This window comes from Armigeres subalbatus, chromosome 2 (genome assembly GCF_024139115.2).
Source record: "Armigeres subalbatus isolate Guangzhou_Male chromosome 2, GZ_Asu_2, whole genome shotgun sequence".
Taxonomy (NCBI): domain Eukaryota; kingdom Metazoa; phylum Arthropoda; class Insecta; order Diptera; family Culicidae; genus Armigeres; species Armigeres subalbatus.
Window position 1 is genome coordinate 49950647 of NC_085140.1, and position 15326 is coordinate 49965972.

General features: G+C 43.3%; 1 protein-coding gene across 2 annotated transcripts in view; it reads left to right on the top strand.

Annotated features, from left to right (window-relative positions):
- LOC134218564 (divergent protein kinase domain 1C) overlaps window positions 1-15322 on the top strand; it is a 32090-nt gene extending 16768 nt beyond the window's left edge. Inside the window, exons 1-4 of one of the 2 annotated variants that reach the window (XM_062697715.1) lie at window positions 5422-5998; window positions 13645-13797; window positions 13866-14555; window positions 14670-15322. In XM_062697715.1, coding sequence (XP_062553699.1) covers window positions 5816-5998; window positions 13645-13797; window positions 13866-14555; window positions 14670-14882 — 1239 coding nt within the window. In that variant the 5' untranslated portion in view covers window positions 5422-5815 and the 3' untranslated portion in view covers window positions 14883-15322. Of the gene's footprint in view, window positions 1-5421; window positions 5999-13644; window positions 13798-13865; window positions 14556-14669 lie in introns of those variants that run through there. The other variant, XM_062697716.1, reaches the window with a different exon arrangement.
- Window positions 15323-15326: the final 4 nt, after the last annotated feature.

Genomic DNA, 15326 nt, shown 5'->3' on the forward strand with positions numbered 1-15326 from the left:
GGCTTGATTGTATAATCACCTTAAAGAAAATGAATAATTTGTTTATTCTAATAGGCAGGATGCTTTAAAAAAATCAAATCAATCCACCTAGCAGTGTTCATGCCTTTCTTGTGCATTAGGAAGGATATTGAAAACAATTTCATAAGAAAATATTAAAATTGATCTTTAGGTAAATGGATTTCTTTTTTTCCATTGATTTACGTATATTGCATTAAAATTCCGTGAATTATCACCCTAGCGGTAATGTTGCCTTTCTCGTTCATTATAAAAAAAAATATTTTGAACATAAATTTTGATACCATAGTCCGATTTGACCAATATTGAACAGAAAGCAATAGGACAGGATTCCCCATCGCAAATCGGTAAACGTTTAGTTCCAAAAAGTATGTGTACAATAACTAGACATGTCCAATAAATAAAAATATTATTTAAACTCATTATTGCTATCAATTACTGTACTGCCGTGAATCGCATATTTGTCCCATATGCATAGGAAACCCAGCAAAGATGGGACAGATATGCGATTCACGGCAGTGTATGTCTAAATAATTATAAAAACGGCATGAAAACGCCATTAAAAATAAGTTAGGGGACAACTACAGCAGCATTGATTGAGTTGTTATTAAACTGAGGGTGCCCAGGCCCACAAGCGAACCAATAAGGGTACCCAGAACAGAATTTCTCAGCCTTTTTGGAATGCGAAGAAAAAAAATCCGCTCTCAAATTTTGATGGCATTCATTATTGATCCTCAAAATAGATTGAATTGACTGTATAAATACGCATTGAAACTCATTTTTTCAATTGAATCACATTAATTTATGGCACGTTGAAAAAGTAAAAAAAAAAACTTTCGTATTGTTTTTCTTGTAAATTTTGATTTGTTCGTAGTTCAAAGTAGAGATGTCTGTTTCATTCATTTATTTAGTCTACATCTAAACAGATAACACTGAATCAACAATTTGACGCCACAATACACGGTTCGAGGCCGCATCTCTCCATCCTCGGATACGCCCCATGCCCCATGGACCATGCCGGATCGGAAGCGAACACCATCTTTGCAGGGTTGCTGTCCGGCATTCTTGCAACATGTCCTGCCCATCGTACCCTTCCGGCTTTAGCTACCTTCTGGATACTGGGTTCGCCGTAGAGCTGGGCGAGCTCGTGGTTCATTCGCCGCCACACACCGTCTTCTTGCACACCGCCAAAGATGGTCCTAAGCACCCGTCTCTCGAATACTCCGAGTGCTTGCAAGTCCTCCTCGAGCATTGCCCAGACAACCAGAATGCATGCATAATAGAATTGTTTTTCTGTTATGCGATGCCTATGCACACAAATTTCATCGCTTACCAGTCGCGAAAACGCTTTTTGCGTACAAAAGTGGAGGCGATATATGTGTATTTCTTATCCGACGTTGAACAGCAGTGTATGCGATATGCACGATTTTTATGCGAGTTTGTTCGTTATACATTGCGATGTAGTTTGTGATAACAAACTCTGTTTGATAGATAATCCGATTTCATTTGAGTTTGTTTGCAGGAATATGCGATGTCAACATATGAAGCTGGAATAAACTCGCAAAATAGCCTACTGTGCGGGAAAGTTTATAAATAAACCGATGAGCTTCGCACCACAATGCGATTTTGATGAAATTTGGATCGATAAACGATTTTAATCGTACATTCTTATGCGATGTGTGGTTGTCTGGGTGTCCATGTTTCATGTCCGTAGAGGACAACCGGTCTTACAAGCATCTTGTACATGACACATTTGGTGCGGTGGCGAATCTTTTTCGACCGCAGTTTCTTCTGGAGTCCGTTGTAGGCCCGCCTTCCACAGATGATGCGCCTTCGTATTTCACGACTAACATTGTTATCAGCCGTTAGCAAGGATCCGAGGTAGACGAATTCCTCGACTACCTCGAAGGTATCCCCGTCTATCGTAACACTGCTTCCCAGGCGGGCCCTGTCGCGCTCGGTTCCGCCCACAAGCATGTACTTTGTCTTTGACGCATTCAACACCAGTCCAACTTTTGTTGCTTCACGTTTCAGACGCGTGCACAGTTCTGCCACCTTTGCAAATGTTCGGCCGACAATGTCCATGTCATCCGCGAAACAAATAAATTGACTGGATCTGTTGAAAATCGTACCCCGGCTGTTACACTCGGCGCTCCGCATAACACCTTCTAGCACAATGTTGAACAACAGGCACAAAAGTCCATCACCTTGTCTTAGTCCCCGGCACGATTCGAACGAACTGGAGTGTTCGCCCGAAATCTTCACACAGTTTTGCACACCATCCACCGTTGCTTTGATCAGTCTGGTAAGCTTCCCAGGGAAGCTGTTCTCGTCCATAATTTTCCATAGCTCTACGCGGTCTATACTGTCGTATGCCGCCTTGAAATCAACGAACAGATGGTGCGTTGGGACCTGGTATTCACGGCATTTTTGAAGGATTTGCCGTACAGTAAAGATCTGGTTCGTTGTCGAGCGGCCGTCAACGAAGCCGGCTTGATAACTTCCCACGAACTCATTCACTAATGGTGACAGACGACGGAAGATGATTTGGGATATCAATTTGTAGGCGGCATTAAGGATGGTGATCGCTCGAAAGTTCTCACACTTAAATTGTCGCTTGTCGCCTTTCTTGTAGATGGGGCATATAACCCCTTCCTTCCACTCCTCCGGTAGCTGTTCAGTTTCCCAGATTCTGACTATCAATTTGTGCAGGCAAGTGGTTAGCTATTCCGGGCCCATCTTGATGAGCTCAGTCAGCTCCGATACCATCCTTACCAGCTGCTTTATTAGTCTTCAGCTGTTGAATGGCATCCTTAACTTCCCTCAAGGTGGGGGCTGGTTGGCTTCCATCGTCCGCTGAACTGACGTAGTCATCTCCTCCGCTGCCTAGACTTTCACTGCCTGTACTCTCAGCGCCATTAAAATGTTCCTCGTAGGGCTGCTTCCACCTTTCGATCACCACACGTTCGTCAGTCAAAATGCTCCCATCCTTATCCTGGCACATTTCGGCTCGCGGCACAAAGCCTTTGCGGGATGCGTTGAGCTTCTGATAGAACTTGCGTGTTTCTTGAGAACGGCACAGCTGTTCCATCTCCTCGCACTCCGCTTCTTCCAGGCGGCGTTTCTTCTCCTGAAAAAGGCGGGTCTGCCGGGTACCTTGCTGCAGAGCGACCGCCTGCGCTGCGTCCTTCTCCTCCAGAATCTGTCTGCACTCTTCGTCGAACCAATCGTTCCGTCGACTTCGTCCCATATACCCGACGTTATACTCCGCTGCGTCGTTAATGGCTGCTTTAACTGTATTCCAGCAGTCCTCGAGAGGGGCCCCATCGAGCTCACCCTCTTCTGGCAACGCTGCCTCGAGATGCTGCGCGTATGCAGTGGCGACATCAGGTTGCTTCAGTCGCTCTAGGTCGTACCGCGGCGGTCGTCGGTACCGAACATTGTTGATGACGGATAGTTTTGGGCGCAGTTTAACCTTCACCAGATACATAGTGGTCAGAGTCGATGTTAGCGCCACGATATGTCCTGACGTCGATAATGTCGGAGAAGTGCCGTCCATCAATCAGAACGTGGTCGATTTGTGATTCTGTCTGCAGTGGTGATCTCCAGGTGTACCGATACGGGAGGCTGTGTTGGAAGTAGGTGCTGCGAATGGCCATATTCTTGGAGGCGGCGAATCAATTAGTCGTAGGGCGTTTTCATTCGTCAGCCGGTGAGCGCTGAACTTCCCAAAAGTCGGTCTAAACTCCTCCTCTTGGCCAACCTGGGCGTTCAAATCTCCTATGATGATTTTGACGTCGTGGCTTGGGCAGCTGTCGTACTCACGTTCCAGCTGCGCGTAGAATGCGTTCTTATCATCATCAGTGCTTTCGGAGTGTGGGCTATGGACGTTTATTATGCTGAAGTTGAAGAACCGGCCTTTGATCCTCAACCTGCACATTCTTTCATTGATCGGCCACCACCCGATCACGCGCCTTTGCATATCGCCCATCACTATGAAAGCTGTTCCCAGCTCGTATGTGTTGCCGCAGCTCTGGTAGATGGTATGATTACCTCTAAACGTTCGCACCATTGATCCCTTCCAACAAACATCCTGCAGCGCTACGATGCCGAATCCACGGTCCTTGAGCACATCGGCGAGTATGCGTGTGCTCCCGATGAAGTTGAGAGATTTGCAGTTCCACGAACCGACTTTCCAATCGCTAGTCCCTTTTCGTCGCGGTGGTCTTCGCCGATGGTTCCGGTCCGTACTCTCTTGTTGACTGTTCGTTGCTTATGTTTTTTTAAAGGCTGGCTTGCAGGGCCTGACACCAAACCCCCTAAATTTCCGGAGGACCATTCCTCCTTATTCCCGGTGGACCATGGTGCACAGTTTCACATGGAGAACAGACGCTCAGTAAGATTTGCACCTCCGGAGAGGAGCAAACCCCCCCTTCCATGTCAGCCTTAAGGTTGCTCGTATCCTGGTCAGCACCACGGGGAGGTAGGGATAGGAGTAGCTTGGTAAGAGGATAAGGACCGCGAGATGGGGTCTATTTTATTCCTTCAGGTACGCGAAGTACCAATGGTACGCTTTACCCAGCATTTGCCGTGCCAAGAGATGTATATTTAGTTTTATATTTAGCACAAAACATCTTGTTACTATAGCAAACAAATGACGGTTGTAAGAATGTCAGTATCTGTAATCTGCCAAAAGATACGTAGGGGTGCAAATAATCAAACGGTGCCCACAACCGAACCCCTTTTCCTAATATTTTTTATATTACTACTCACGACTTTTTGAACTGCTAAATAACACAAACTTTGCATAAATTGCGTTGAAAAGTAAAAAGTTAAGTAAAAAGTATTGCCTCAGCGGGGGGCGGTGTCATAGTAAACCGTCCTAGATGGATCTATTTGATATTTTTCTTCATCTTTCCTATTCCTTCTTTTCTATTTTCTATATGCTTTTTTCTTAAAGGTACTCCAAAAAGACCTAAAAAGGCGTCTAAACAAGATACATTTTCACGATGAAGATATTTGGAGCGCAGCCAGCCATTGCAATGTGGCGGATATTTTCGGTATAGTCTTCCAAAATTGACATCAAACAAACTTGTAATGATGCTTCTTTTGGCAAACTCAGAAAACCATCCTTTCTTTAGTTGGATAAGTTAGTAACACCTTCTAAAGGTAGGAATGACTCTTCTAAAGGAGCCATCACAGAACATGTTCTACGGAACGCCCCGACAAAATTGTTCACGCTTTCTCAAAAGCATGCGGCGAGAAGCATTCATTTCCCACATAGGTATATCCGCTAAATGTAAACAGCTGAAAACTGAGAGAGTGGAGAAAATCTTGTTTACAGTTAAAAGGATAACTGAAACGAGCCAATTCGTACTCACGGCTCTTCCGCCCTAGTCGCCCTTATCCACCGCAACATGAACCCACATTCACGCTGTCTGAGCCTGGACTGGTAGGTGGCACAAGTGCGTCCGAGCCGAGCCAAAGCCCACAAAGTGGAAAACCGTGAGATCGCTTTTCGGTAGTGGGAGGTGTCGTCTGGAGTTTAAAAAGAAAATTTATCGAATAATTCAAAGATTTCTTAACTCTACCCTGTGTAACTGTATATTATTGTGTTCCTCGATCGCTCTGGAAGCGGAAGCTTAGTCGAGTGTGTGAAAAAACGTGCCATCAAACAGATATCTACGCAAAACCAAAATTTAGCCTTGAAAGAAGCAACAACTGCGAAGGAGTGAAAAGTCTGGGTCTTGTTTGTGCGAATACAAAATCCTACCCCACCCCATAACGTAGCTTGCACGGGATGATGTTCCTGACAAAGAAGGAGTGGAAAAATCTAGCCCGAAAGCTGCGCTTCTCCCCGAGACGTCGCTACTATGTCATCACGGCAATTGCCCTCACTGTGGTCTTCGTACTCGTGTACTGCAGCATAACATCGTCCTATTACTGCTTCGACACTGGGGTCGAATGGAAGGTGACCAAATTTGTGAGTATCTAACACGGTCTAGTAAATATGCTTTCAGGTGGAATTTCCCGGAAGGTACACTTTGTGGAATGGGAGAAGGCTGCTTGGCAGTGTGGCAATTGATGGGGCGGTTTGTTTTTCTTTCGCTTCCGGAAAAAAAATCCTTTCTCTTTTACGCATATAACAGATCCATTGAAATTCTGTTTGTGCGCGGTTGGAGGTTGTTATCCTTGAAATGAATTCCAAATAGATACGATGTTTGTCACTGTTTACAAGAAGCCGGTTATCTTGTACCTTATATCTTGGCGTGCTACACACGATGAAACTTCTTGAAAAGGCGTTGTCCGATGACAATATGTTCAAATGCAACTATCGTCAATGTCATAAAAGTATGATTGCGCACTAACCATTCAACACGGAATTAGTATTATATGCATAAGCTATTTATCTTCCTTTAAACATTCGAACTACGAGTGTTTTTTTTTTTTCAATTTCACAAATGCGCAGTATTTTTTTAATTTGGATTTAGATTTATACTGTATTTGGTATCTGTGAAATTTGCAACGTAAATTTGTGTGTAAATACGGTAAACACCTGTCATGTATAGATTTTGGCAGTTCAAACAATAAGTTCCATCATTGTTGTTGCCATAGGCCGACGTTTGCGGAGCCACAGTTCTGGTAATAGTTGGGCACCATTAATTTTGGCGTAATCGATGCATTGATAATTTCGCGTCAGCAATAAGAACTATATTAATTAGTTAAAACGTTTTCGAGCAGTTTCAAATACTTTATTACGAAATATTAAATGTATTTGTTTAATTTCGTAATAAAAAAATATCACTATATGATGTTTGCCTTTCTCGTACAACAAAGTTGTACCGAAAGGCTATCATTTCACTACGAAAACGAACTTTTTATAAAAGCCTCGGAGACCCATAGTGTTATATATCAATTCATTCGACAGGGAACAAAGCCTAGTTGATCACTATTGAATTTGATAACGATCGGCCGTTGCGTTTTAAAGTTATAAAGAAAATGGTACATCGAACCATATTAGCACCATATAAGGTTGGTGTCTTGGATAAATGCGAGAAAGGCAGTATCACTAATCGGTGATTTAAGTTGGGTTTTATATTTAAGATTTAATTCATCACTTATTTTAATTGTATTTCATCGTTTTGAAAATGCTAAGTAATTCATTGGAAAAGCCTCTACGAATTTCTTGAATTCCTTGGGAATTTCCTTCCAGACAAATAGTCTCGTAAATCCCTCCAGAGATTCCTTCGAAAATTCCTCTAGAAATTTGTTTGGAAAATTCTTCGAAAATGAATTAAGAAATTTCTTAGAGAATCCCTCGGAAATACCTTTGTAAAATACATTAGAAATTTCTGCAGAATTTTTTTCCCCAAAGAATTCTTTCAGATTTTTTTTAAGATTTCCTTTGGATTTTAATTAGTTAAATTCTCAAAAGAAATTTTAGAAAACTTTGTACGGATTCCCAACAATCATTGGGAGGTGGCGGTGAAAATAGTCTTCGACTCAAAAACTAGCTTACTTAGCTAAAATTGTTTGTTGGGATTGTTCCGGAAATTTAATTGGGAATTCCTTCTGAACTTCTTACGAAAATTTCTTCAGAAAATCATTTGGGGATCCCTTTGTAAATTTCTTTAAGAATTCCTTTTTTTTGCTTTGAAGCAACAGCTTTGAAGAAATGTGAACGTGGTTACTCGACTGAATATGTTGGAAAGGCTCATGGAGTTTCAATTTCAACGTCGGTGTTGAATGATAACAAGGCGGTTCGTCTGGCATCGTCTTTCGTAGGCGTTAAGTCAAGAACTACCAAGGATGATACTGACATCGTTTCCCGCTTCGTTCGATCTACTAAACGCCGAATCGATGTTGCTTGTCCACCTATGATTCGAATACAATCGTCACATGGGAGGTGTTGACATGGCTGATGGTCTGATTGGACGATATCGCATCCGGATAAAAACGACGAAGTACACGAATCGTTTGGTGTACCATTCACTGGATTTGGCTATGGTAAACTCGTATGAATTGTTCAAACGTTTGTATAAAATTGATACATCCTCTGTTACCGAATTTTCGGGCTGAAGTTGCAAGGGCAATGTGCACCTTAAAGCTCCGGCGGCTCCGAGACCACCCGGATGGCCACGAATAATTTCCCTTTCTCCCCCCGCAAAAATATCCACAAGGCCACATGGAAATCACCTAATCAAGTAACGGGAAACCAAATCGACCACGTTCTAATCGACGGTAAATTCTTCTCCGACATCACAAACGTACGCACTTACCGCAGTGCGAATATTGAATCCGACTACTACCTCGCTGCAGTATGTCTGCGCTCAAAACTCTCGACGGTGATCAACACGCGTCGGAGTCGTCCGCCGCAGCTAAACATTGGGCGGCTACAAGACGGTAGACTAGCACAAGACTACGCGCAACAGCTGGAAGTGGCACTCCCAACGGAAGAGCAGCTAGGCGCAGCATCTCTTGAAGATGGCTGGAGAGATATTCGATCCGCCATTGGAAGCACCGCAACCGCTGCACTAGACACGGTGGCTCCGGATCAGAGAAACGACTGGTATGACGGAGAATGTCAGCAGTTAGTTGAGGAGAAGAATGTAGCATGGGCAAGATTGCTGCAACACCGCACGAGGGCGAACGAGGCACGATGCAAACGGGCGCGGAATAGACAAAACTCGATTTTTCGGAGGAAAAAGCGCCAGCAGGAAGATCGAGACCGTGAAGAGACGGAGCAATTATACCGCGCTAATAACGCACGAAAATTCTATCAGAAGTTAAACCGTTCAAGTAAGGGCCACGTGCCACAGCCTGATATGTGTATGGACATAAACGGGAACCTTCTTACAAACGAGCGTGACGCGTGATCCAGAGGTGGCGGCAGCACTACGAAGAGCACCTGAATGGCGATATGGCAGACAACGGCGGCGGTATGGTAATGAACTTAGGAGCACGCGCGCAGGACATGCGACTTCCGGCTCCGAATCTCCAGGAAATCCAGGAGGAGATCGGCCGGCTGAAAAACAACAAAGGCCATGGAGTTGACCAACTACCAGGAGAGCTGTTCAAACACGGTGGTGAGGCACTGGCTAGAGCGCTGCACTGGGTGATTACCAAGGTTTGGGAGGATAAGGTTCTGCCGTAGGAGTGGATGGAAGGTGTCGTGTGTCCCATCTACAAAAAGGGCGATAATCTGGATTGTAGCAACTACCGCGCAATCACATTGCTGAACGCCGCCTACAAGGTACTCTCCCAAATTTTATGCCGCCGACTAACACCAATTGCAAGAGAGTTCGTGGGGCAGTACCAGGCGGGATTTATGGGTGAACGCTCTACCACAGACCAGGTGTTCGTCATACGTCAGGTATTACAGAAATGCCGCGAATACAACGTGCCCACACATCATCTATTTATCGACTTCAAAGCCGCATATGATACAATCGATCGGGACCAGCTATGGCAGCTAATGCACGAAAACGGATTTCCGGATAAACTGATACAGCTGATCAAGGCGACGATGGACTGGGTGATGTGCGTAGTTCGAGTTTCAGGGGCATTCTCGAGTCCCTTCGAAACGCGTAGAGGGTTACGGTAAGGTGATGGTCTTTCGTGTCTGCTATTCAACATCGCTTTGGAGGGAGTAATACGAAGGGCAGGGATTGAAACGAGTGGTACGATTTCCACGAAGTCCGTCCAGTTATTTGGTTTCGCCGACGACATTGATATCATGGCACGTAACTTTGAGAGGATGGAGGAAGCCTACATCAGACTGAAAAGCAAAGCTAAACGGATTGAACTAGTCATCAACACGTCGAAGACGAAGTACATGATAGGAAGAGTCTCAAGAGAGGTCAATGTAAGCCACCCACCACGAGTTTCTATCGGTGGTGACGAAATCGAGATGGTTGAAGAATTCGTGTACTTGGGCTCACTGGTGACCGCCGATAACGATACCAGCAGAGAAATTCGGAGACGCATAGTGGCTGGAAATCGTACGTACTTTAGACTCCGCACGACGCTCCGATCGAATAGAGTTCGCCGCCATACCAAACTGACTATCTACAAAACGCTTATAAGACCGGTAGTTCTCTACGGACACGAGACCTGGACGATGCTCGTGAAGGACCAACGCGCACTTGGAGTTTTCGAAAGAAAAGTGCTGCGTACAATCTATGGTGGGGTGCAGATGGCGGACGGTACGTGGAGGAGGCGAATGAACCACGAGTTGCATCATCTGCTGGGAGAACCATCCATCGTTCACACCGCGAAAATCGGACGACTGCGGTGGGCCGGGCACGTAGCCAGAATGTCGGACAGTAACCCGGTGAAAATAGTTCTCGACAACGATCCGACGGGGACAAGAAGGCGAGGTGCACAGCGGGCAAGGTGGATCGATCAGGTGGAGGACCCTCCACAGACTGCGTGGTTGGCGAAGTGCAGCCATGGACCGAGGTGAATGGAGAAGACTTTTATGTGCAGCACAGGCCACTCCGGCCTTAGTCTGAAATATTATTATTATTTCAAGACAAAATTTTCAAAACGACTTATCTGCTTTTGTACACAAAGATTCAAACGACGATTTGAGGAATCTGACAGCTCTCCCACGCAAACCAACACCACCAATAGGTAGGTGAAGGTTTCCGCTACCTGTTGATGGTGTTGGTTTGCATGGGAGAGCTCTCAGATTCGCCGAATCGTCTTTTGAATCTTTGTTTACAAAAGCAGATAAGTCGTTTTGAAAATTTTGTCTTGATTTGTAACCCTATTCAGGAGTTCCTTTGAAAATTTCTTTAGAAACTCATTCGGAAATTTAGAGGGGAAGAGGAAGGGGGAGTCTCTGAATTCTCCACTTCCTTCTAAGAAACAAGAAGACGGCATTTTTCTAAATATTACGGATTCCAAAATATCCAACTCAACGAACATTCCCATATGAACTACCGCCGCCAAGCGGATGAGTTCTGAAATAATATGATCTGCGAGAGTTACGTATTGACCTCTTGAACAAGTTTGTGGAAGACTGCAACTTTCTAAATCTCACGGATTCCAAAATATCATACTTATATCACCATTAACATCGAGCTGGTGAGCACCAACCACGCAATTGGTATGAAAATCACGACTTGCTGCTACGTTTTGAGATCCCGGTAGGTCCTATTGGAGGTCTCAATAACTCCCAAGTTCCAAAATTGTTCAAATCGGTTCATTAACAGCTGAGATTTCTTCTTCTTATTGGCATTACATCCCACACTGGGTCAGAGCCGCCTCGCAGCTTAGTGTTCTTTAAGCACTTCCACGCAGTTGCGAGGTTCTTAAGCCAAGTTACAATTTTTGCATTCGTATATCATGAGGCTAACACGATGATACTTTTATGCCCAGGGAAGTCGAGACAATTTCTAATCCGAAAATTGTCTAGACCTGCACCGGGAATCGAACCCAGCCACCCCTCAGCATGGTCTTGCTTTGTAGCCGCGCGTCTTACCGCACGGCTAAAGAAGGCCCCAGCTGAGATATAGTGATTTGAAAATCGTGTTCCGACTTTTTTCGAGGCATGGTCGTTCGTGTAAGTAAAACCTACCTCGGTAGGAGGAGACACTTCTGCTGACACCGGTTCACACCGGTTGAACATCATACCTTGAGCTATGTTTGCAGATATTGCGTTTCCAAAACAGTTTGTTGCCAGTGATGACTAAACTTCCATGAACACAAAACAATACAATATACAAGTAAAAACAACTGAAAAAACCGAAAAAGAAATGTTTTTGCTGGCCATCAAATCAACACTGAAACCCACTGAAACAAACGGTTATGATTGTCATTAAAGGTTGCTATCTGCTAATCGGAGATAACGCAGCGCAGTAATTAGAAGTCAAGAAGTCTACATGAGTTGCTTATCTTGCATACTAAGTATAGGATACGGCTTCAGGATCACCCAAACCTAGGGTGACCATATGGTATCCTAAAGGAGGACATGTCTTCCTTTTTTAACTAAAATGTCCTTCTTTTCAAGACATTTTGAGAGCAATGTGTAATTGAATCCACTGTAGAAATTTAATCTATTTTATTATAAAGGAACCAATGGTATAATATAGTATAATTAATAAGCAAACGATACATATTACGCTTCCATATTTAATAAGCAAAAGATACTTATTCAGTTTTTGCTATTCATACGCAAAGAAGTATGAACGCTTAGCAATATTTTTATTGGGAAGACAAGTCATAGATATTAAGTTGAAGAGTTAGTCTTCCAGCATATTAAGATTTTGTTGCGAACAACCAGCAATATTTTGTTTGATTGTCAATCATGCTGAAAATGTTCAGAATAGAAGATAACGAAATTCGTTCTTTTCTATATAATAAATTGTCTAATTTTTATTTTGAAGATATACATTTTTCGACCGCTGTTTTGTTCTTGAATCGACTATTTCCATTTCTGAAAATTTATTTTATATTTTTCAATTAACCTGTCCTCCTTTTTCTCATGATTGTGAAAATTCAATATGGTCACCCTACCCGAACCAAACAGAGTTTTCGACTTCTAAGAACTGCGCTGCGTTAAATATCTGTGAACAGTTTCTAAGAATTAATTAATGCAACCGTTAATCAGGGTCTTTTCGGAACTGATACGGACGTCATTTTTTATCTGGGTGCGCACTAATTTTATTTCGCTGGAAATCAGCAAAACTTTGCTCTGTCATAAGACGAGTTTAGTACAATTCCACCAAATCGTATTAATTTTACATATACGTATTTCGACCTCAACTGTAAGGTCGTCTTCAGTGTCTCGTACTTGACTTGACTTGAAGAAAACAATCCCAGCTTATGCTATTTATACTACGCTAGGTACCTAATCTAATTGCCTCATATACCTACACTAACTAATTATCTTATTGCTTAGGTAGAAACTTGAAGAGCCAAGAGCTGCCGTTTCCTTGATCTTTATTCAACAGCGAGGTTTGTACTAGGCGGTAGATTTCCAAGCTCTCAGCCACATCAAGTTTCCACGGTGTAGAGACGTTTCCTAACATTCTAATATTTGATGTCGTAATTGGGTGATTTTCCTTATATACATCACAGACAAACAGACGTAACACTAGAGAAATTACCATCGACCATGGCTTTAACGATCAATTTGAATTTGATTGATTGCGCGTTTCACAACTAGAGGCGCTGGAGTCGTAGTCCTTCGAGTTTGACACTTCACTCCAGCGCCTTTCGTCGACCGTCGTACGTGTAACATGCTCGCAAGATGGTGGTAGATGAGTTGAACGATAAATTTTTCAGAAAATGTTAAGGCTTTTACGTCTGTTTGTCTGTGTATACATGTTCTGCTACCTTAGATCTAAATTCGCAATGCAATCCCTTATCAATTTCCTTTTTCGCCTTGCTTACTTCCGCCATATGCTCTGTGAACCTTACCGCACGGCTAAGGAGGCACACTAGGTCAAATTGTTCAAAATAATAGCAGTTTTTGTTTTGAAAATATCTGAAAAATAATTGGTTGAAATGTTATTAACTTGTATGAAGGTACTACGTACTACGTACGTTATAGGAATAATAATTAACTGTGGAATATGACATTTGAATTGCCCAATATATCCATTCTAATTCCATTCACAGTGCCAGCGGCAGAGCCTCTCCGGAAGCATGTGTCCAGAATTTTGCAGTCGCAGCGGCGTTTTCTGGGACCTTCGCTGCCCTCAACCAAGCCTTGAGATTCATCATCCTAACCGGTTCCAGGTCAAAAGGCAGGACACTCCCCTAACTGTGATTGTGAGTGTATAATCCACTACAGCTCGAGGCGGAAGCATATTCGGTTAACCTACTTTGTAACTTTTCAGCAAGCAGTGCCCAATGAAAACTATGAGAAGCTATTCTGGGTGGACAGCTACTACCACAAGGAACACTATCCCACGGAGATTGAGTACGAGAATATTGTCAAGCGGTACATATCGAATAAGTACAACCTGCAAGTGCCCTACGAAAAAATCCGCACCTTGATGCGACTGACCCATAAGGAGAACTTACCGATGTTCCATCACAGCATGCGGGACAGCTGGAACCTGATTCAGAATCACGAGTTCGTGATGGCAGTTATGTTCAACGAGAACGATCTTTTCCCGTACGTGGAAGGAAATTGCGCAGAGATGTTTGCCTCGGAGAAGTTGAACGCGGTAGAGTTCGATGAGAACCGATCGTACTTTGGGAATCACATTGCACTGGACCGCTGGCGGTACCACATCAAAATGGCCGTGCTGATTCTGGATTATATGGATGAGTTGGACCAACATGGAATTCAAATGTGCCACGTTGATTTGAACCGGTTTGGGATTAACAACAATCGATTAAAATACGATGACCTGAGGTTCGTCTTCACCGAGTATACAATCAATAGGAAGATTTCAAGCGGAAGTTATTGCACGCGCGATGAGCATTGCAATTTTATGCACTGTAAATCTGAGTGCAACGTGGAAAAAAGTCGATGCGAGTCTCCGGTGAAGAACAATAACGTGCAGATTGTTTGTGATAAGGTGGGTAATGGAGTGTTATAATTGTTTAAATAGGGCCTACGGCCTAGTATAAAATGGTAATGGTAACAATTATTTAATTGAAAACAAAGTTTATTGAAAACCGTTTTTTTGCAGATATTCCTTGGATCGAAACGCTATCCTGGTATTCTGATAACGCAAAAGACACCAGATCGGCTGCATATGCTGCTGGAGCGTTGCGCGAATCCAACCCAGGACCGGGATACATCTCGATCGCGTCCGCTGGGAACGTCCGATGAGCTAAGAAAACAGTTGTACAACGAACTAACCAGTATTTACGAAAAGCTGGCGTTGATCAATGCTCCATAATTTGGATGTTTGTTTGTCATGTTGTCTGTCGATTGATGTTCGTTTGTATGAGCGATGTGAGGTTCACTTTTTCGAACCACGGACAGCTTTTATAGTGTTGTTGTAGGTGTACAAAAGCAGAAAGAGATGGTGATGATCAACGCTAATGAAACTTTTTAAAGGTTTCGGATCTGAACTCGGTATTATTTTTGTAGGCTTGTAGTGTAAAATGCGGTAAGCAAAAGTCTTGTCGTAATGTAGGTAAGATTCGAGGTTAAATCCAAATTTGCCAATAACACAATCACTTGAAATTTTGAAAGTTCAACAACTTTTTGTCTGGTAGAAATCAAATTTAATAGAAAAACCATCAAGACCAAACTGGAACTATAGACACGAAGGAATAGCATTTAGTAATTGTAACAATTTTTACTGCTAACAATAAACTGGAATTGAAGTGCAAACTCT